Source organism: Protopterus annectens, chromosome 11.part0 (genome assembly GCF_019279795.1).
Source record: "Protopterus annectens isolate FY-2018-M chromosome 11.part0, PAN1.0, whole genome shotgun sequence".
Classification (NCBI taxonomy): Eukaryota; Metazoa; Chordata; order Ceratodontiformes; family Protopteridae; genus Protopterus; species Protopterus annectens.
In genome coordinates, this window is record NC_056745.1 from 258,599,354 (window position 1) to 258,623,516 (window position 24,163).

At 45.1% G+C, this 24,163-nt stretch overlaps 1 protein-coding gene across 25 annotated transcripts in view; it reads left to right on the top strand.

The window, feature by feature from the left end:
* Positions 1-24,163, top strand: part of C2CD5 (C2 calcium dependent domain containing 5) — a 1,731,257-nt gene that overhangs the window by 301,893 nt on the left and 1,405,201 nt on the right. For all 25 annotated transcript variants that reach the window (XM_044087723.1, XM_044087713.1, XM_044087716.1 and 22 more), the window contains exon 4: positions 4,219-4,314. In XM_044087723.1, coding sequence (XP_043943658.1) covers positions 4,219-4,314 — 96 coding nt within the window. The remainder of the gene's footprint in view (positions 1-4,218; positions 4,315-24,163) is intronic.

Here is a 24,163-nt window from a genome sequence, read left to right on the forward strand (position 1 = left end):
CTCCCTCACTTCGTTGAACAGCTTTGTGTAACTTCTCCATTTTTTAAGTTTACTTATCATGCTCATCAAGACATTATGAAATTTTTGGACATTTTTTGAAAGGCAAGAATGGGTTTATTGAACAGTCTATTTATAGAAAACCACTTTTTGTAACACCTTACTGCATTTTCAGAGTAACCACTCCCTTCATCAAAAAAAGGATGTGACTAAAAGCCAATACATTCGTACTTCTCACTTTACTTCCAATAATCTGACTTGTCTACAAGAATTTAACCATTTAAAAAACATTTTTATTGAAAGGGGTTACCCCTTTAACATCATTGAGGAAGTATGTGAGTCTGTCCTTCAAGAAAGGCACAATAAGTGTGGTACAATTATTAAGAACGGCATACAGACTAACTTTGTTAAATATGATGGTATCTGTAATTCTACCTATAACCTTAATTATTACAACAACATGGTTTTGCACTACACATTGGCCTCTAAAGAAATTAGGGACATAATTAAAAACTGGTGGTTCTTACAGTGTAACAAATCTTTAAAGATCTGGTTTAATCAACCGCCAACTGTTACTTTTAAGGATTGCTCTGATGTAAAAAGAATTTTAGAAAAACCTCATACTCAGCTTTGTTTTGGTTTTCCATGGACAACCAAGTGTGGTTGTTATCGCTAGTCTCTGTACATTGATTCCAATGTGGAAGGGCATCTGTTTGGTTTAATTTAAAAAAAGCACAGTTTTTGATCGATTTAATTGCTGTTTCTCTCAAGTTGTATATCTGGCATGGTGTGCTTCTTGCCCGAAGTGTTCATCCGTAAAACAAACAACACTTTAAATAAGAGAGTGTACCAGCACACCTTCAATAGTTTTAGAAAAGATAGCAAAAGTATACTGGCGAGACCTGTTTTGATGTGTAGTAATTTTGCAATGTTTAAATTCTGTGTATTGGAACAGGTTAAAAGGAATGCTTTGACCAATGGCTAGAAGATTTATTTGTTACATTGTGAAATTATTTGGGAATTAAGATTTTTTGCCACTAACCAGACATGTCTTAATGAATCTATATCTGTTTACAGTGAATTAAAAAACAGAGCTACAAGATTGTAGATTCAACATTTATTAGTTTTGCAATTCATTCATTCTGTTTGTATTATTTCATAGTACATTGGTCGATTTTGCTATTTCTGCCACTTGATTGTTTTTTTTTTTGTCTACAGAACAGGATTGGTACTTAATAAAAGACTTTTTCAGCTTTGTATTAGTTGGACAACTGGAGGTGTTTTCACACTGTTTTGGCGCAATTAGATTAGTTTTTTTTATGGCTTGTGATTGGTGCTTTATACAGTCTTTTTAATATTTAATTGGATAATTAATGGGGCACTGTTTTCAGATATGTTTTTTATTTGTTACTGAATTTTCAGTGTCCATTCAGTGGTTGTGATGTCATTATTGATGAAAGCACTTAATCTTTATTGGTTTTACCTTTGTACATTAAACTTATTTTATGCGAGTTTGAGCTATCCTGTCATATTTTATTTTATTATTTGTTTAGTTTGTACCAGTTCTAGTGAATTGTAATCGTACAACATAGTAGCAAACTTTTCAGATAATCACCATTACAGGTCCCACCATTGCTTGTCTGTTAGAAGGCTACATTGGTTAGAACTGAGGCACAGTCTAACTTTCTCACAGTTGGCCACAACCCAGTCTCCTGTTTAAACGTGGAAAATGTCCGAGTCTTATTCATATTCTCCAGCACTGTGCAGCAGCGAGAACACTTTGCTCTATTGATAAAATGCTGCTGACAATAATCAAATCAAACAGTACTGTAGGAAATGTGCTGCACTCTTCCTGTGTCTCCTAAATATTTAATTCCATTCATCTTGCTGTCAGAGCACTTGAAAACATAAGCTCCTTCAAGCTACAGTTAAAGCAGTACCTCATGGACACATACCTGTGCTCATGTACTACACCCAGATAACCCTGATGCTATCCAGACTGCTTTCTTACTTTGATAATGTATACTATCCATTTTTTCTTCCAAGGAGCCAAATACTACATTTAGTCTGTCTCCTGTTTGCATTAATTTCTATTTCTCCTCTTTGTCTTACTTAATATGATGTTATCAGTATCTCCTTCCAGTTCTCCGTAGCCCTCAATTACAATATGGGCCTAATGCATTTAATTTTTCTCTCCCTCCTCCTGACATGTCACTCCCTCCTTCTATTCCTTCCACTGTTCTGCTCCTAACAACAGCTACACCTATTCTCTCACCTTCCTGATACACATTATACTCCACTATATCTTGCAAACATGTTACTGGCATTTCTTTAATCAAGACATAGACTCCCTTACTGAAAATGTGAGCATACATCTGCCTATGTTATTATTCTGTTAAAAATATATATTTTTGTCTTTAATTTACAGTTTTCTAGAACAATTTATTTTTGTTAACTTTTTATCTTGCACCTTGAATTGCATGTTGTTATAACCTAGTATTTGTATTGCACCTTGCTGTTGCATTTCCTGTAACCCTGTATTTTGTGTGTACTGTATTTCATAAGTCTAGTTTTCATTTTCATTATAATTTTTTATCATGTTTCATTGTCTTGTATTTGTAGAGCTTTTCTCCTTGGGCCTCTGCTATTACCCAGGGGATCATCCCAGTGAGCAAATACAAATAAAATAATTGTTTATTATCTCTTTTGCTTCCGGAAGGGAGGGCATTGGCCAGAGTAATGCATTGCCTTTTGCCATAATTAGGCCCGTAGGCCACTGGTAAATGTTAAGTATTATTCTGCTTGAAAGTATTAATGCATGTTTACAAAATATATCTGTTACCAAGTTTTTCTGTACAACCCAAAGGCTTATTGTCATTTCTTTGATCTGTGTTCCAAACACAATGATTCATTTAACAAAGTCTTTTTAGAGGATATTCTGCAGTCCTGTACTGTTTGTTATCATTAATATAAGTAAACCTCTCCAAGAGGGCGTCTTCAAAACTGGTCTTTATATGTGATTCCTCTTTTTGCGTTTGCATGTCCATGTTGTGCACTTGGAAGGTAAATAGGAACTAAACCATAAGCAGTTTTGTGAATAGTTTGCTATAGGTTTCTTCTTTACAGGTGTATACTCTTCCACATAGATGTCTGAAGTGGAGACTGTCGAGGAATACACATACTCTAACCTTGCCATGGAGTTACCAGTTTGGGTCATAGAAGGCATGGCCTTCTGATCATGGACATTCAGATCTTAAGAGCCATGTCAAGTGATACTGAAAAGGTAGATCTGTAGGTGAACCCAAGAAGGAGACCTTCCTGAAGTGATGCTCATGTGGTGAGCACTTTTGTGGTGGTACCTTCTATAACTTCTGTGTTATTTCTTTTTACGTTCATATTTAGTGTCTTATTTTTCCTTTCTACTTTATCACTCATTACTAAAAAGTGTTTCTCACTGTTTATCATACAGAAAATTGTATTTTTTAGTGCATTATTTTTTTCTGTAGCAGATTTATGTATCCATTCCCCATCCAGAATTGTCCACTTATCAATGTTTACTGACATTTCAACAAAAAATGTTATAGTTTTTGTGTGTTGGCTAGTAGTCCGGTAGTTACATGCAAGTCTACCAGCGGGAATGCTTTTGTTGACTGTGGATAGGGGCTTCAGATGGTATAGATGATTGCCAGTGACCCAAAACTGTTAAGTTATCTTGGGAGGTGATATAAAGGCTTCAGTCAGTGAAGGGGGTCATAGAGAATACTAGGCTGGCACTTTGATTACTTAGCCACAGAATGAATTTCAGAAATAGTTGTGTTGTGACTTTTTTAATCACTTCTGAAAAGGATAGAAAGACTTCCTTGTATGGTCTTGCATGGTGGTTTATCTGCTACCATGGATTCCTCTTTTGCTTTTTGTAGCAAATGTCCCACCAAACCACACACACACACACACATTTTTGTAAGTGTCGTAACTTAGAAGTGGGTGTCTTTTTTGGTGCTGTCATTGAATGACAAAACAGTGGGAAAGAGTCAGCAGTTCTGCTCAGATATATTGGAAAGTATAAACTTACAGATGACCTCAGAATAGCAAGTACGTAGAAAAACATGAGTAAAACAGAAGGAAAATATTACTTTTATTGGTTATTAGTTTGTTGTTTGTGTAGTAAGAGAATCTTTTCCATAATTTTCATTTGTAATTTCTTTTCTTTGTCATGAACAGGTATCCGTGGGGAAATCAGTATTGTGGTGAAGGTAGACCTTTTTAATGATTTGAATCGGTTCAGACAGTCTTCATGTGGAGTTAAGTTCTTTTGCAGTAAGTGCATTACTAAATTTCTTTTTATGGTGGGCAACTGTTGACACTTAAATATACAATGAAATGCATGTATGAGCAATATGTTTTTCGTGAGTGATTATTGCAGCACACGATATATTGTCCACTTATAATCTAGTTTGAGAGAGTACACAGGCATTCTTAGAAGAACACATATTGCTTTCAGAATGTATCATACCAGTAAAATTTCATGCTTTGCAAAACACACATTGAGAACTAGTAGCCAAAAGGGTATGTGTAAGGTTATGTAACCAACAGGAGGGAACAGACTGTGAATGTATTGCACAACAGTTGCAACATTTGCCTACAGCACTAAAGTTAGTAAGCTTGCATTTGTAGTAGGTTAAATGAAATGTTATGTTGTAATATTAGTATTAAGTGGCTGTAGAGTACAAGATACATTAGCATTACATAAGGACAGTGGGTTGCATGTTACATTTCCGAAAATAACCGTTAACTGTGACTGTTTGGCTAACCAGAATCATTTTAGTGGTAGTAAACAATATTTTCCACCCCAAAAATATTTCAACTCATGTGTCCTTTAATTTGAACTTGCCATCCTTAAGAAATTAGCAACTAGTCCATGAAAAAAAACTTTAGTAGTAACAAAAGAAATCCTGCACTTTCAGACTTTAGCTCTCCAGTAATGTAAGTGAAGATGGAAACCTTCAGATTAACTTGTCTCTTAAAATTAACAGTTAGAGTTTGCCCAAAGCAGTCCTTGCCACAGCACCATTTTCATGAAGTATACAGTCAGTGCATGGCATCTGTAAGAAACTTAGAGCATCTTGTGTGCAAAGCAGTGCATCTGATGATGTTTCTGTTTTCTTGAGTGGGTAGAAACACCAGCCTGAGAAGCAAGATCTGTTACTAATGATTACCTGTTGACTAAGGTTAACGCAGATCCAGCAGTGGTTATTATAGTAACAGTGAGGTTGTAAGTGCTCTACACTTGTGCTAGCGAGTAAAAGAGAAAGTTGTATGTATGCATGCATGTGTCTGTGTGTTCGTGTATATTCCATTATGTATGTTCGCTTTGCCCGAATTTGTAGCAGCTTCCTGATCACGGGAACTACGAAGCGTGAGTGTATATATTCTTGTAATGTCTCAGTTTACTTATAAGTGGGTCAACAAAAAGAAAAAAGAGGGTTCTTTTTTTTTCTTTATAGGGGACGACCCCCTTGTGAACTGCTGTCATTTTCTGTATTATTCTCAGTCCAAAATCTCTGTACCTCTAATTCAACACAATCAGTGACAGGCAACATAGCACCTGTTTTGCTCTCTTTCTGAGCTACACTGCCCTCTGACCACCCTTACCTTGTTAACATGCAAGTGTTTTCATACTCTGTAAAGTAGTGAGCAAAGAAATTTGAACGCATACAAACTTGAGTTGTGTTTTATTTATTTATTTAGTTAGTTACATTTTTGACCAGGTTATTTACTTCCATTTTTAGCTGTGTTAGCCCTAGTGGAAAGATCCCATTTTCAGAGGGGATTGGGGAAGAATACAATATAAAGTCTTTTGGCTTTTCCTGGTTAGGAGTTGCCACAGCGGAACTCCGGTCCGCTTATGATTGGCAGTGGATTTTACGGTGCCTAGTTGCCAGCCCGACGCCCAACCTTCAACGATGGCATGCCCATTCACACTCGCACCTACCTGCATGTCTTTAACTTCACTCGACCGTGGGGAGGACATGCAGACTCCACACAGAAATAGCTCCAGCCGAGAATCGAACGGGAGAACCTCTTGCTGTGAGGCGACAATGCTAACCGCTGAAAAATACAAAAGTACTAATTATTTAAAGAAAAGGTTCAGCTCCATAGACATACATGAGTACACATTTCAGTGTAAGGAATTTAAAAGTGGAAGATATTCAAATATTTTAAAAGATTAAATAACTAAAAATAGAATGGCTTAACTGAGTGCAGAGTTTTGGGTAACAGGAAGAGAAATTAGCGAGTTTGGGCTGACAGGAGAGAGATCAGAAAGAGGTCATTTAAGAAAAGATGTTTAAGTAGAGTTTCTGTCAGTGGTAAGGTAATGGGTACGGTTAAAGAATTAGGAAGTGAAATTATGGTGAGGGAGTAGTTAGAGTAGTAAGGAAATAAGTGCGAATAGGCAGAGGTGTGAAGTGCAAAATAAGATGACAGTGATGTTTGTAAATAGAAATTATCATCATCAAACGGCTGCCTGGCAAGCTTGTTTTTTTTTTTTTTTTCTAAACAGGTGTCTGTAAGCCATTTCATATATATATATATATATATATATATATATATATAGGTTCATATTAGGCTAACTGCCCTTGCGAGCCATTGGAAGCCTAGCCAATTATCCCTTGTGAGTCACAAACCCTGCACCTTGTGTTTGTAAGGCAAACACCTTAACCATTAGGCCATCCTCCCAAACCCTATATATATATAAAAATGCATGTATATGGATTTTGTATAAGCATGGTTACCAAAAACCCAGTATGTCAAAAAACAAAAAGATCACAAAAGGAAAACACTTTCCATTTGATGTTGTTGATCTTCATTCCATTCATCACTGATGGGGTATCGGTTCTGTCCTCTGAACCAAGTCACCCTCTTACCAAGCTCATGCCAGCCAAAAACTCTCGAGCTAAGCTTTTACCCATGGTACGCTTCTCCCTGTTACCTCAGATTTCGTTTGCAGCATATCCTTAAAGCCGCATTCAAGCCAGCTCTCAAGCTAAGTTCAACTTTTTTGACTGTTGTCTAAATTTTAGTAAGTGTATTACTCTCTTTCTCACATATCTCTAAATTCTTACATATCTAAGTCTATCGCAAGCTCTTTACCCTCTATTACCTTTTGGTAATCTTGGTGGTATTGGTGGTACAGCCTTTCTCCCTACCCTTTGTGGTGTTTCTTAAATACCATTGCTGGTCTTTCGTTTCCTTTCCTCTTTATTTAAAAAAAAAAAAAATCTCTCTCTTCCTTTTTTTTTTCTTCGCTTATAACCTATGAGTGCCTGTGTGTATCGATTATGTCTGAAAAGAAAGGTACGTCAGGGTTTAAGCAATGTCTTGCTTGTAATAGAAAAATGACAAACAGTGACTAACATGACGACTGTGTGTATTGTTTGGGGGTGCCCCATCTTTTGGTGCTGCCCCATGTTCTATTTGTAAAGGATTCAGTCAGCGTACTTTGAATTAATGCAAAAATAAGTTAATTCTGAAGGGCCTTCTTAAGATGCCCTTTTCAGAGGCTCTTTCAGCAATGGAGGGCTCACTCCCTCCCAGAAAAGAAAGGAAAATACCACATTCTGTACCCTCTTCACCCTCTGGTGATTTGGGCAAGCCTGCCAAGTCTAAAATACCTAAATTGTCTTCGGAACCTAGGTCAGTCTCTATGGCACCGACCTTGGTTCGAAAATTGCCTCATCCTCTTTGGTACCGAGTGCAGCTTTGGCACCGAGCATACCTTCGGTACCTATCACTTCGACTCCATTTATAACTGAGCCACCTTTGTCCATTCCGTTACCGAGTGCCCTTAGGTACCTACTACCTCTATATTAGCCCTGCTGCTTCCTTTCTCCAAACTAGAGACAGCGGTGGCGCTGGACACCACTGCATGGACCTGATACTCCCCGTCGGTGGATCCTTTTCTAGGACAAATATATAGCCCCTTCCTAGAGCGACCAGACTCCCCGTTGGAGTTATCCACTAGATCCACCAGGAGCCTTTCGGAATTTGATGTGGTGCATCTTGTGGGTCAGCTTCTGACAGCCAGAGGGATTTCCACTCCGTCTAAGACCCATCCACTTGCCGGACCTGGGATTGTTTCTTCACGGACTCTATCCTACTCTCCTCCTTTGACCTTACAGGTTTCAAAGTCCCCAGTTCCGATGTCTTTTTCGGAACCCTCTGATGTAATGTGATCCTATCTTGTCTACATTCATTACTGATGGGACTCGGCTGGTATAACAAGCACGAAGTGTCTCATTGGCTGGGCCAACCCTGTATCCCAGGATGCAGCACACCCAAACCCCCAGATCTCATTTGCCGCTCCTGGAGTATCGACGTGGTCTCAACTTGGCTGTAGCTAAGTACCCTCTTTTTGATCTTTCTTAGCTGTTTTTTGTAGGAGAATTTATATCCAAAAGCTATTTTAATAGCTACGTTGTTGTATTGACCTTGTGTCTGAGTGGGACTGTTGTTTTTCTTGTTGTGTGGTGGTCCTTCTGTTTGGCGGGCTAGGCCCGTTTAAGTTAGAGGGCCTTTGCCCTGTCTGGTGTCTCTACGTTTAAATTAGAGCCGTTCCTCTCTTTCCTCCTCGTGTTTGAGTTGTATTGTGTTTTGATGTCTACTAAAGAGCAGAAAGAACATAAGCCGTCGGGCTTTAAAAAATGTGCGAAGTGTAATTATAAAATGTCTTTGACAGACGGTCACGCGATATGCATTTATTGTCTTAGCGGCAAACACAAGAATCTTGCAGTGTCTGTCATGCTTTCTCTTCAAGGGTTTTGCAGGAGAGAAAAAATAAACTTATCCTGAAGGGTTTAATTAAACCCTCCTTTGAGGAAGCTGTAGTTTCTTCTCCCTCTGAAAAATCCATGGTTAAGTCAAAAAAGAAGTCCCTGGCTCCGTCCACTTCTTCGGAGCCGCCGGAGAAAAGATCAAGATCGATGTCCCCTTCCTCGGCTCCACTGGTCTCGGAGCCGTTGGATAAAGGGTCTAAAGCTGTGTCTCCTTCCTCGGCTCCATTGATCTCAGAGCCACAGCTGGGTCTCCTTCCTCGGTTCCATTGATCTCGGAGCCGCAGGAAAATTTATCTATTTCGGAGCCGGCTTCCTCGGTTCCACAACCTTCGGTGCCGAAGGAGGTTTCGGTGGTTCTCGAGCCTGCTTCGGCTCCGATCCTTTTGGAGCCGATTCAGAGCTGTTCTCCTAGCCGTGTCTCAGATCCGATGGGAAGGGTTTCTCGACCCCCTTCAGTCTCCTCCAGGTCCTCCAGACTGTCAGATTCGGATGTAGATAGGGTGGTCCAGAGGCTGCTCCAGTCACCAGTGTTATCTAAATTGTTTTCGGCTCCAGCCCAGTCGGCTCCGGAGCCTACCATGGTATCGGTTCCATTTCTTCCTCCTCCGACAACCTTGGTGTTGTCGGAGTATGCTGAGTCGAGTGAAGTCCTTGAGTCGGGCCTGTGACCCCCTGCCAGTCTTTCGGTCCCAACCTCTGCTCCAACCTTCTCTATTCCTTCTACAGGTTTTGGCACTCGGGTGTCCTCAGTCGCGCCCGAGGGGGATATATCTGGGCCTCTGGCTTTGGCTCCGAGTCTCCCCCTTGGTGCTTCGGCTAGGGGAACCCCGACTCCGGTCATGGTTTCGGAGATGGGCCTGTCCTCTGATTCTGGGGGACCCACCTTCGAGCCTATGAGGAGCGTGCTGGCCAAGTCCTTGGTGACTTCATCCGAATCGGCATCTTCCTCCCAGGACACTGCGACTAGAGTTTCTGGTGCCCCCCTTTCTCTGGACAGTGGGGCTCCAAGGCCTGAGGACACCTCCTTGTGTGGTCCCCTGCTTTCTGAGGGCCCTTCAGAGTCCATGCCTGAAGAGCCTCCCAGAAAGAAGCTGTGTAAGAGGAAGCACCTAGACTCCCCAGATGAGTCTGTCACCTCGGATACCGACCTCAATGATGCAGAAGGGTCCCCGAAGTCGTCCTCCGATGATGTCTCGTTCTCCGATATCCTGGAAATCTTGAGACAGCGGGGCGACTGGCCATCCAGAAACCCTTCTGAGGAGGAGTAGGTCTTCCTCAAGGCCTTTGGAGCCCAGCCTTCCTCCTCCTCGGTGTCTCCACCCTTCGATGAATTGTTGGATCTTATTTGTCGAAGGGTGTGGGAACACCCTGACTCTGTGGAGCCAGTTCCTAGCCGCCCCGATAAATTCTTATCTGCGCCTCCTGGAAAAGAGTTTTTGACCAAGGGAGTACCTGTGGATGCCATGGTGGTGGCATCTACCACTCAGCAGGACGTGGCAGAGGCTTCTACTTCCATCCATCCTCCTAATAAGGAGTCTAGGAGCATGGATAGGTATGGGAAGCATACCCTGTCTTCAGCGACCTTTACCTTGTCGTCGCTGAATTACTTGTGTCATTTTACGTGGCTCCAAAGGGATCTCATAAAGGAGTTGGGAGATACCCTGTCGGGTAACTTGCCAGAGGCGTTGACCCAGTCTGTGAATGCCCAGCTGTCTACCCTTTCTTCCGTCGTCAACTCGTCCATGAGGCTCATATCTTATGCAGCCGAGGGGGCGGGTAGAGCAACGAGTTCAGGCGTAGTCCTCAGGAGGCAAGCCTGGATGCGCTTGTGTCATTTTGCGGAGGCTTTCAAGTCTTCTTTCACGGACGCCCCATTCAACGGGTCCTCCCATTTTGGACCCAAGGTGAAAGACACCCTCACTAGATGTGAGCAGGAGGGCAAGACTTTGTCTGCCCTTGGGGCCCGTTTTTCTCTTCCCACCAGACCTTATCCCAAGGCTCAGAGGGGAGAAAAATGTGGTTCAGAAAGTCTCAAAAGTCTTCCCCTGCCCATCAGAGTGACCCCCCCCTCCAGAGGCAGAGGAGGGGGGAATTACTCTGGAAGACGTCACCCTAGAGGTGGCAGAGGCCCCCACAATACAGGTGACCGCAAATCCTTTTGTGGTTCCTCCTTCCAATGTCCCTGAGGGATTACCCGACTGTGCATCTCCGGAGCCAGTCGGGGGTCGTTTTTCGGAGCATCTTCAGGCCTGGGAGTCCATCACTCAGGATCGATGGGTACTTCGAATCATCACCGGAGGTTATACCATTCCCTTTATCCATTCTCCACCACCGTCAAAGAGAATCCCGGATGTTCCACCCAGTCAACGGGATCAAGCAGCACTAGAAATCTCAAAGCTGCTAAGAAAAGGAGCCATCCAACCAGTCCCCACAGACCAGATCGGATCAGGAACTTACTCAAGATTATTTTTGGTGCCGAAAAGAACAGGGGACTTGAGACCCATTCTGGATCTCAGCCGTTTGAACCGCTTTGTAAAGAAGTCCAAGTTCCGGATAGTCACTCTGCAATCCATTCTCCCCCTGCTGGAGAAAGGAGTATGGATGTGCTCCATAGATCTCAAGGACTCCTATTATCACATCAAGATACACGAGGCCTCCAGGCATCTTCTACGCTTCCGGCTGGGGGCCAGTTATTTTCAATTCCGGGCCCTGCCCTTTGGTCTCACCACAGCCCCCAGGGTGTTTACCAAGTGTTTGGCAGTGGTGACTGCTCACCTGAGACGTCTAGGATTCCAGGTGTTTCCTTATCTAGACGACTGGCTCCTCACCGCCCCCACCAGGCATCTACTTATTCAAGCCAAGATAACTACTGTCAAATTGGGACATCTACTTGGAATTACTTTCAATTGGGCAAAATCTGTATTGCTGCCATCACAGCATGTTGCCTTTATCGGCACAGAGCTAGACTCTTTAAAGATGCGAGCATTTCTACCCAGGGAAAGATTAAAGGTGTTGCAGGCCCAAGTTCTGGCCTTGCTGCCCTGGACAAAAGCCCAAGCCAGAACGGTTCTTTAATTGTTGGGAACACTGGCGGCCACCATTCTTCTAGTGAGAATTCAGCGTACCAAGGCTTCTAGGACAAATTGTAGTTGTAGAGCAATGTGCCAGTAGTTAAAAAATCTCACTGAGAAACCTCCTCGCAAAAGCGGATAAACTAGTAAATATCCAACTCCAGAAACAGCGTAGAAAACAGAATCTTCTTTAATACAAAATAAAACAACAAAAGAAGATTCTGTTTTCTACGCTGTTTCTGGAGTTGGATATTTACTAGTTTATCCGCTTTTGCAAGGAGGTTTCTCAGTGAGATTTTTTAACTACTGGCACATTGCTCTACAACTACAATTTGTCCTAGAAGCCTTGGTACGCTGAATTCTCGCCAGTACTGTTTCTAAGTTTGTTTTTTGCCTTATCTTCTTTGTGTTTACCATTCTTCTAGTCCCTGTTACCAGGTTACACATGCGAATACTTCAGTGGCTCCTTTCGGTCCAGTGGTCATATCAGGAACTGCCCTTGTCCCATCCCATCTTCATCACGGAGAGATGCCGACAAGATCTTCGTTGGTGGCTTCTCCCCTCCAATCTTAATCAAGGGAGATCGTTCACCCCCCTGTCCCCCGCTACCACGGTAACCACAGACACCTCCCAGATAGGGTGGGGGGGCGTTATCTGGGCAGAACGGTCCAAGGTACCTGGCAAGATCACGAGACTCACTTGCATATCAGTGTTCTGGAGATGAGAGCTGTGCTTCTAGCATTGCAGGCACTACACAGCTTTCTTCCCCAGGGAACTATTGCGATTCTTTCCAACAATATGTCGGTTGTCTGGTATTTGAACAAACAGGGGGGTACCAAGTCCTATCCCCTTTGTAGGGAAGCCATGAGAGTGTGGAACTGGGCGATCGCTTCCCAGCGTGTTCTTGTGGCAACGCACATTCCGGGGAAGTCCAACGTGATAGCAGACAGGCTGAGCAGAGCTATTCTGATGCCTCACGAGTGGTCCCTGAACGATCGAGTGGCTGCTTAGATTTTCTCCAAGTGGGGTCTTCCCTGCTGCGACCTCTTTGCCAGTCCCCTAAATGCAAAGTGCAGCAATTTTTTCACTCTGATCCCTCCTCAGGGGGAGTCACAGGGATGCTCTAGTCCACAGTTGGCCCTCCGGTGTGCTCTACGCCTTCCCTCCAATCCCTCTTCTGCCAAGAGTGAATCAGAAGGCAATCTGTTTGGGAAGCAGCATTATTCTGATCGCACCACACTGGCCCCATCAAGTTTGGTTCCCCTTCCTTCGGAAGTATGCGGTGGATGGTCCTTGGATTCTGGACCCAGCTCCAGACCTATTGACTCATCAGTCGGGGCAGCCCCATCCATCCCTCCAAACTCTCAAACTCGCTGCTTGGCTGCTCCACTTCCTGCCTTAGTCAGACAACATACTTTTACCCCGGAAGTGGTACACATTCTGTCCTCTTCTCACAAGTCTTCTACGAGGAAGATGTACTCTAGTAAATGGAAGAGATTTGCAATTTGGGCTGAGCAGCATGATTTTAATCCCCTTACAGCCCCTGTATCAGCGGTCTTAGATTTTTTGGCAACACTTTTTAGACAGGGTTTCGCTGTCTCCACTATAAAGATTCAACTGGTGGCAATTTCTAATTATCACGTTGCTCATGAACCTTCCCTCATGGGTCATAGGCTGTGTAAAGCCTTTCTGAAAGGAGCCTGGTTGATTCGCCCCCCCCCCCCCTGGTTTCGCAACCTGTTCTACCATGGAACTTAAATATGGTGCTCGGAGCTTTAACGTCTCCTCCCTTTGAGCCGGCAGCCACTTGCGAATTAAAATTTTTATCATGGAAGACTGCATTTTTGGTAACCATTACTTCAGCCAGAAGGGTTTCAGAGCTTCAAGCCCTTTCTGTCAAACCTCTTTATTTGATTTTTCATAAGGACAGAATATGAAATTGTTCAATCTCGCCGTTTGTTCTTACACACGGGTTCGGAGCTGATCCTCGGCTCCGAGTCGGCCGCATCACCAGCTCGCACCTTCGAGAAAGCTCGAAGCACAGTAATATCCCATGATCCTCCGATGCTAACCCTCAGATCTAGTTTGCCGCTAGCAGCAGATCACATCAAGAGGCTCGGGCCAGTAGAATTTTTCTATATATTTCTTGTTATTTACTTCTAAATTTTACATTTTATACTCTTCTTTATAGTGTTTGACAGGTTTATTATCTAGTTGTTGTTTAAAGTAGTTGTAGTTAGGTTGTTATTTAAAAATTTTAGTAAAGGCCTTAGGCCGTTTTTTTCTGTAAGAATTTACAGTACTTAAAAAAAAAAAAAAAAAAAAAAAAAAATACTTTTTTGTCTTTTACCTTTTCTATTTTTCATATAGACATATATATATATATATATATATATATATATATATATATATATATATATATATATATATATATATATATATATATCATAGTGTGCTGTGTGAGTGTTTTACAGTTTGGATATATATTACATTTAAAATATATTATAGAAAATTTTTTTCTTAAGAGTGGTGTACTTTTCTTGGATTTTCTTTTCTTACTGTAAGAATGTCAGAAAAGACCAAAAGTGGTTTTAAAAGGTGTCAGTGTGGACAGATGTCGTCCATTACTGACAACCACTCATCCTGCGTCTACTGTCTTGGCCCTCTCCACTTGCAGGAAGACTGTTCCATCTGTCATTCCTTTAGTGGGAGGGTCATGATGGAAAGACGTAGGAAGTTGGTGGACAGAGGGTTGCTTAAACCCGAGTTTCAGGAGGCCCTGGACAAGGCTGAACAGGTTTCAAAGTCTTCGAAGGGGTCGAAGTCTTCAAGAGTGTCGGAGCCCAAGTCATCGGCTCCGAGCACCTCTTTTCAGATTCGGACACCGGCTCCTATGACTTTGGTCTGCATGAGGCTCAGGTCTTGGAGCCGGTATCAGAGGTACCACCTTCGGCTATCTTTCGCTCAGTGACGGCTTCGATCCCTTTGACCCGTTCTTCGAGGCCACTTTCCGACTCCGATGTGGACCGAGTGGTACAGAAGCTTATGGAGAACTCGGCTTTGTCCAAATTAATCGAGGTTTCGTCCCAGCTGGTTTCGAAACTCGAAGCTATTCCAGTTCCCTCAACATTTCCTCCTCCGAGACCTGTCGAGTCATCGGTGTTAGGAGTCGAAGAACCGATGATTGTAGAGCCCTCGGTGCCGAAGCCTCCAGTAGTGCTATCGGCTCAGTTGACCTCGACTCCTTCAGAACCAGCCAGAGAGTCTCAGTGCCGAAGATCTTTCCTGGGTTCCGGGGGGGATAGTCGAACCAAGATATTGGTTCCGACTCTTCCCCTCGGTGCCTCGGCTCAGATCAGTTTGGATCCGTCCTCTGTGTCGGAGCCCGTGGTTCAGATTCCGGAGAAACGACCCCCTTCTTCGGATCGGGTCGGATCTTCGGGTCGGGGCACCGGCGCCTTTGACATCATGAGGAAGGTCTTGTCTGATCAGACACATACTTCATCGGTATCTTCATCTCCTTCCCCAAAAGGTCCGCATTCTGCTTCCGTGCCTTTGGTTCCTACCAGGCGTCGAGACCCAATGCCTCAGAAGTCCCCACAGGGCGACTCTGGTTCCTCAGATGCATCCCCAGAAGCTCCCGCTGAGGATGTTCCTAGGAAACGACTGTGCAAGAGGAGGCACATAGATTCCCCTCAGGAATCTCTCACGTCTGATACTGATTTAGATGAAACAGAAGGGTCCCCACAGTCCACCTCTGAGGATGTCTCATTTGCAGACATTTTGGAAATCCTGAAGCAAAGAGGGGACTGGCAAACCCTTATCCCTTCTGTGGATGAATCGGTCTTACTGAAGGCATTTGGGGCTCAACCTTCTACCTCCTGGGTGACTCCACCCTTTGACGATCTCATGGATCTTATAGCTCGGAGGGCTTGGGAAACACCTGATACAGTGGAACCAGTCCCCCGTAAACCAAACAAATACATGACGGCTCCCCAAGATAAAGCCTATCTTACAAAAGGAGTTCCCGTAGATACTATGGTGGTGGCGGCGGCCACTAAGAAAGAGATGTCTGAATCATCTTCCTCTGTCCATCCTCCTAATAAGGATTCTAGGACAATGGACAGATATGGGAAGCGCATATTTAGTTTGGCGACTTTTTCCATCCGATCGCTCAACTACCTTACGCATTTCACGCGTTTACAGAGAGATCTCATTAAGGAATTAGGAGATACTCTCCAGGGACACACAGATGTTGCTGTCGCCGAGAAAGTGACAGCGCAACTTAACACCCTAAATTCCATAGTCAATTCGTCCATGAGGCTGATTTCATACACAGCCGAATGATCAAGTAGAGCGGCAGCTTCAGCGATCGCCCTGAGAAGACAATCCTGGTTGCGCTTATGCTCCTTTGCGGAAGCCTTTAAGTCTTCCTTTGCCAACGCCCCCTTTGATGGTGCCTCCTTGTTTGGGCCCAAAGTAAAGGAGACTCTCGCGAGGTGTGAACAAGAAGGGAAGACCCTGTCTGCCGTAGGGGTCCATTTTTCTGTTCCATCTAGACCTTACCCTAAAGGGCAACGAGGAGAAAAATGTGGTTCCGAAAGACTCAGGGATCATTTCAACACACCCAAAGTGACGCCCCCTCCAGAGGCAGAGGAGGGGGAAGAAACAGAAGACGCCGCCCAGCCGGCAGAGGGGGTCCGCAAAATCAGGGCGACAGAGAGACCTTCTCTGGAAAGCCCTTCCAGCACTCCTGAGTGCAGGCCCGGCTGTCCTACTCTGGAGGCAGTCGGGGGTCACTTGGCTTTATACCCAGAGGCCTGGCTAAATCTTACATCAGATTACTGGGTAAAAAGCATAGTTACCAGAGGCTACAACATCCCCTTCATAAAAATACCACCCAACTCCAAAAAACTCCCAGACGTTCCACCCAGTCTGCGAGACCAAGCAACCATAGAGATAGGAAGGTTGCTCGAAAACAGAGTCATCCAACCAGTCCCAGCGGACCAAATAGGATCCGGAACTTACTCAAGGTTCTTTTTAGTTCCAAAGAAAACAGGGGACTGGAGGCCAATTTTAGACCTCAGCAAGTTAAATACCTTTGTGAAAAAGGAAAAGTTCCGGATGGTCACGCTTCAGTCAATCCTCCCTTTTCTGCAGAAGGGCGACTGGATGTGCTCTATAGATCTCAAAGACGCATACTACCATATCAAGATGGCCAGGGCGTCCAGAGATCACTTGCGCTTCCGGCTGGGAGCCAGTCATTTCCAGTTTCGCGCTCTGCCCTTTGGTCTCACCTCAGCCCCCAGGGTGTTCACCAAATGCATGGCATTAGTAGCGTCTCACTTGAGACGAAACAGATTCCAGGTGTTTCCTTATCTAGATGACTGGCTCCTATCCGCCACCACCGAGTATCGACTTCTGCAAGCCAGGGACTACACCATCAGTCTTTGCTCTTCACTAGGCATAACAGTGAATTTTGGAAAATCTGTCTTATTGCCGTCACAGTGTATCTTATTTATAGGAGCACAACTAGACACTTCCCTGGCTCAAGTTACTCTCCCCCCACCAAGAGTATCAGACCTCAGGCATCAAATTTCGCTCCTTCTTCACAACAAGAGAGTCCCTGCAAGACAAATATTAAGAGTGCTAGGCTTGATGGCAGCCTCCCTTCTTGTAGTTCCTTTAGGCAGGATGCACATGAAGATTCTTCAATGGATGCTATTCGCCCAGTGGTCGTATCTACAACTTCCACTGTCTCACGAAATCTTGATCACGAATTCTTGCAAGAAGGATCTCTTGTGGTGGATACACAGTCAAGAGCTAACACTAGGACGACCTTTTGTCTTACCCAGTCCGGTAGCAACTCTAACCACGGACACTTCCCTGATAGGGTGGGGGGGGGTTCTTTCAGGGACAAACAGTCCAAGGTCAATGGTCCAACATGGAGTACAATCTGTACATCAATGTTCTAGAGCTGAGGGCAGTGTTTCTAGCGTTGCAACACTTTCACAAGTCCTTACCTCGGGGAACAGCGACAGTTCAGACAGACAGCATGCCAGTGGTCTGGTACATAAACAAGCAAGGGGGAACCAGATCTTACCTATTATGCAGAGAGGCCCTCAGAATTTGGCAATGGGCAAAGTCCACTGGACGCTTTCTGATAGCAACGCACATCCCGGGGACTTCCAACGTAATCGCAGACAGGTTGAGCAGAGCCATCCTGTTCCCTCACGAGTGGTCCCTCAAACCTCAAGTGGCGGAAGAGATCTTCCGCAGATGGGGCCAGCCTTGCTGCGACCTGTTTGCATCCCCATTGAATGCCAAATGCAGAAGCTACTTTGTCCTGTTACCCCCTCCATGGGGTGTCCCCAGGGACGCACTGGTATATGATTGGCCCCCAGGTCTCTTTTATGCTTTTCCTCCTGTTCCACTAATTCCCAGGTTTTTGCAGAAAGCCAAACGTCTGGACAGGACCATAATACTGATAGCCCCATTCTGGCCTCGACAAATCTGGTTTCCCTTCCTTCAATCTCATCAAGTGGAGGAACCATGGATACTGGACCCGGAGTCAGACCTGTTGACACATTCGTCGGGAGTTCCTCACACCTTCCTCAAGTCCCTCAAACTGACAGCTTGGCTGCTCCGCTTCCCATCTTAGCCAGGTCGGAGTTACTATCCCCTGCAGTATAACAAATTATTGTATCTTCTCACAAAACATCTACAAGGAAATTGTACATCAGCAAATGGAACCGTTTTGTGCACTGGGCCTTCAAACAAGGTATAGATGCATTCAGGGCTCCAGTACACAAGATACTAGATTTCCTCACCACACTTTTTCAAGAAGGAGCATCAACATCCACTATAAGGGTTCAACTGGCCGCTATATCCAATTTTCATATTGGCTGTGAGGATGGTTCTCTTATGTCCCACAGGCTTTGTAAAGCCTTCATGAAAGGTACCTTTCACCTCCGTCCCCCCTTTCGTAATCCAATAGCCCCTTGGAATCTTAATCTCATGCTGTCACAACTCATGTTGCCCCATTTGAACCAGCAACCACAACTCCGTTAAAATTTATTTCGTGGAAAGCACTTTTTCTGGTTGCCATCACTTCCGCCAGAAGAGTTTCAGTGTTACAGGCTCTATCTGTCCAACCCCCGTACATGATTTTTCATCCAGATAGAGTAACCTTGCGCACCAATCTGTCCTTCCTTCCGAAGGTTTGTTCGATTCAGAACATCAATCAATCTATCGAACTACCTACCTTCTTCAAAAAATCATTCCAATAAGCTAGAATACACACAAGTTGGACATTCACAGACAACTAAGATTTTACTTACATAGGACAAAAGAGTACAGAAAGTCAGATCAACTATTTGTCTCATATGCTGACCAAAGAAAAGGACAGGCAGTAACGAAGGTTACCTTATCCAAATGGCTCTCAGATTGCATAAATTTGGTATATGCTGAATCGAAACAGCAACTCCCTTTCAAACCCAGAGCTCATTCTACAAGGGTGATTGCTACCTCTTCAGCCCATACCGCTCGTTTGCCTGTAGATACCATTTGTGCAGCGGCAACTTGGGCAAAACCACATACTTTTATCGCCCACTACAAGCTAGATAAGAGCTCCAGGGACAGGGCGACGTTTGGTTCCACTGTACTCAGGAATGTTCTCCCTTGAGCCACCCGGGAGAAAGGAGCAAGGGACGCTACCCGTGTGTAAGAACAAACGGCGAGATTGAACAATTTCACATTAAGAAGTTATGTCTTACCATAACGATCCATGTGAATTGTTCATCTCGCCTTTGTTCTTACATTCCCCCCCTCCATCCCCCGTCCTACGGTCTGGGAGAACGGTTTTCAACTAGATTCCTTTTCAGCCTTTTCTAGATATGGTTGGCATGTTATTGTGCATTAGTAATGGCATCTTTTATCCTCTACTTGGCAGTAGGGTTCCAGACACTGTGTAGTATCTGTTTATAAGTGTTCTAGACACAGTTCTAAAAGGGATTCTTCTGGTATAGCAAACTAGATCTGAGGGTTAGCACCGGAGGATCATGGGATATTACTGTGCCTCGAGCTTTCTCGAAGATGCGAGCTGGTGATGCGGCCGACTCGGAGCCGAGGATCGGCTCCGAAAACATGTGTAAGAACATAGGCGAGATGAACAATTCACATGGATCGTTATGGTAAGACATAACTTCTTAGTATCTCTGAGACTAAACCCTTCCTTTCTCCCTAAGGTCCCTTCTGCCTTTTGCCTTCAACGGTCTGTTGAGCTTCCGGTCTTTTTCCCACAATTCTCCAACAAAGCAGAATACATATTTCACCAATTGGATGTACATAGACAATTGAGGTTTTATTTGAATAGGGCACAACAGGAGAGGAAATCGGATCAGTTGTTTGTGTCTTTTTCGGACAATAGAATTGGCAGATCTGTAACTAAGTCCACCTTCGCTAAGTGGATTAGGGATTGCATCTCCTTCATTTATGCATTGGCGGGTAGGGATCTTCCCTTTTCAGTGAAGGCGCATTCTACTAGGGCTGTGGCAACTTCAGTGGCTTTTCACGCTAGGCTGTCTGTGGATGAGATATGTGCAGCGGCTACGGACTTCTACACATACCTTTATTTCTGATTACAAATTGGACGTGGCATCTAGAGGTCGGGCTTCCTTTGGTTCCACAGTGCTCAGGAGTGTTTTCCAGTGAACCCCCCCAGGATTCAGGTGCTAGGGATGCTGTCCCATCAGTAATGAATGTAGGCGAGATAGGATCACATTACATCTCTTAGTTATGTACTTACCATAATGATAGATGTATATAATCCATCTCGCCTACATTCTTACGTACCCACCCTCCTTCCCCCAACCTGTTGGACTTGGAGGAGACAAATATTCCTAGATTCCCCTAAGGATATTATTTTTTCTCTCCTCTTACAGATTTCTCTTTATGGGTTCTGTTGGTGGAAGAATGTGTTGGGGCAAACAAGATCTGGGGGCTTGGGTGTGGTGCATCCTGGGATACAGGGTTGGCCCAGCCAATGAGGGACTTCGTGCTTGTTATAGTGGCCGAGTCGGAGCCGATTCTCGGCTCCGAGCCCATCAGTAATGAATGTAGGCGAGATGGATCACATACATCTGTCATTATGGTAAGTACATATCTAAGAGTTTCAGTGACAGTAGTGGACCTCACTATGGCCCCGGAACTGTCCTTTTGGTCTTCGTTCCCTTCGGAATGGAGCCTTCCTCAATTTCAGGATTGGACTACAGACTCTTTGGCTCCAAGAATGGTTCCAAGTGTGTCGGTGGTTCCGTCCACGTTGCCACAAGTTCTGTTGGCACCGATCCTTATTGAGGCTCCTAGCTTGGGAGCCAGTTTGGCGGAGCAGGGTGTGACCCCAGTTCCGAGGTTGTCCATCTTGGTTCTGGACTCCCATCCCTCTTCGGTCAGACCTGCTTTCCGGGCGAAGGAGAGGAAACTTGCTTCTGGAAGCATGCCTCTGGCATCGGAACCCCAGACAAACCTTCCCCATGAGCTGCAGCTGACACGAGCCACCACCTTGGGACACCTGGCATGAGAGCCACAGGAAACCCTATAACAGGGTGCCCCTTCTCCGAGGAGTCTGTCTTTCTGCAGGCTTTCCTTGCCCAACCATCTAACTCTTGGGTGACCTTGTCAGCAGACGAGCTAGTCCAACCCGTGGTGCAATGTGCCTGGAGGAATCCTCACTCCGTTGAGCCAATCCCTTGGAGACCAGACAAAATTCTACCCCCCCCCCCCCCCGAGGAGAGTCCACATTTGTCTAAAGGTATACCAGTTGATGCTATGATGGTGGCGGTGGCCACGAAAAAGGAATTCGCCAAAGAGAGTCAGACTGTTCATCCGCCCAATAGAGAGTCCTGGGCAGTGGCTAGATTAGGGAAGTGAGTCTTTACTTCATCGACCCTTACCATATGGTCCTTGAATTATTTAACTAATTTTACGAGGCTCCAAAAACACTGAATCTCCGAACTCTCTAAAACTCTCTCAGGACAGGTGTATGATGAGATAAGTGACCAAGTTGCCTCGCAGCTCACAATCCTGGAATCCATCTCTAATTTGTCCATGAGGTTAATATCACATGCAGCCAGAGGAGGACAGGGAGGACGCCGCCCCAGAGGCAGAGGGGGTCCGAGGAATTTTGGGTCCAGAGAACCTTTCTCTGAGAGGCCCACGCAGAACCCCTGAGGGGTTTCCCGACTGCTCCACTCTGGAGGCAGTCGGGGGGCGTTTTTCGAAGCACCTGGCAAAATGGGAGTCCATAACAACAGATCACTGGGTGCTTCGCATTATATCCAGAGGTTATCTAATTCCCTTCATAGCCAACCCCAGAATCAGAAGCCTTCCCGACGTCCCACCCAGTCAAAAGAAGGCGGCCGCTGCAGAGATTCATCAGCTTCTACAAAAAAGAGCCATCCAGCCCATCCCCCCAGATCAATTCGGATCAGGGTTTTACTCCAGGTTCTTTCTGGTGCCAAAAAAGACAGGGGACTTGAGGTCCATCCTTGACCTCTCTTTCCTAAACCTGGCGGTACCCAAACAAAAGTTCCGAATGGTCACGTTGCAATCCGTCCTCCCCTTATTGCGGGAGGACGACTGGATGTGCTCTATAGCCCTCAAGGATGCGTACTATCACGTTCTAGTGGACAGGCGTTCCAGGAGGTTTCTCCGCTTCCGGCTGGGAGCCAGTCACTTTCAATTCAGGGTCCTCCCCTTCCGTCTCACCTCAGCCCTCAGGGTGTTCACCAAGGTCCTAGCGGTAGTAGCGGCCCACCTGAGACTCCAGGGAATTCAGGTCTTTCCATACCTGGACGACTGGCTCCTCACAGCCCCAACAAGGCATCTACTTTGCTCAGGCAGGGACTATTTTCTCGGTCTGGCTCCACTATTAGGATTAACCATCAACATGACCAAATCCTCTCTCATCCCTACACAGATGCTAGATTTTATAGGGGCAAGACTGGATGCTTGCGTTCTTGAATCCAGAACGACTTCGGAACCTGATGTTACACGTGCAGGCTATTCTTCATCTGCAAACTCCTTCGGCGGAATTGATTCTGAGGGCCCTAGGATCTATGGCGGCTGCAATCCCTCTGCTACCATTGGCCCGGTTGAACATGAGGGTTCTACAGTGGACCCTCAAGGTACAATGGTCCCTGTCTTGCAACCCTCTGTCTCACCCCGTTTCCTTAAGCAAGGTTTGCAGAAAATCGCTCCTGTGGTGGCTCCAGTCTCCCAACCTCCACACGGGCCGTCCCTTCTCACTACCTCCACCAGTCGACACAGTGACCACGGACGCTTCTCGCCTGGGGTGGGGCATTTTTCAGGCAGAACAGTCCAAGGCACGTGGAACGACGTAGAGACCTCTTTGCATATCAACGTCCTAGAGATGAGAGCGGTGCTTTTGACGTTGCAAGCACTACACAACTCTCTTCCGGTAGGGACAATTGCGTACAGACAGACAACATGTCGGTAGTCTGGTACATCAACAAACAGGGGGGAACCAGGTCTTTCCCCCTTTGCCGCGAGGCCATGAGAGTGTGGGAATGGGCGATTTCCACCAACCGCTTTCTCATAGCAACGCACATTCCGGGACGGTCCAACATTTTAGCGGACAGGCTCAGTCGTACTATCCTGACTCCTTACGAGTGGTCGAGCAAGTATTTGCCCAATGGGGGCGACCTTGTTGCGATCTTTTTGCCTCTCCTTCAAACACGAAATGCAATGATTACTTCGCTCTGATCCCCCCTCTGGGGAAGTCCCCGAGAGACTCTGTAGTTCATGCTTGGCCTCCCGGTCTGCTTTATGCTTACCCTCCTCTACCCCTGATGTTGAAATTGTTACAGAAAGCCAGGCAGCTGGGGAGCAGAATGATCCTCATTGCCCCATTCTGGCCTCGTCAGACGTGGTTCCCTTACCTATGGTCTCATCTAGTGTATCCACCATGGATTCTGGATCCCATTCCGGATCTCATCTCTCATCCTCTCGGTCTTCCGACTCCAAACCTGGTCAACCTCAAGCTGACGGCTTGGTTGCTCCAGTTCCACTCCTCATAAGGACTCCCGGCATCTCATCACCGGTCAAAGCCATTCTTGTAGCAGCTCACAAGCCTTCCACCAGGAAGGTTTATCGGAGTAAGTGGAAACGCTTCACCATTTGGGCAAAACACAGTCGTTTAGACACTTTTACAGCCCCGATATCATTGATTCTAGATTTTCT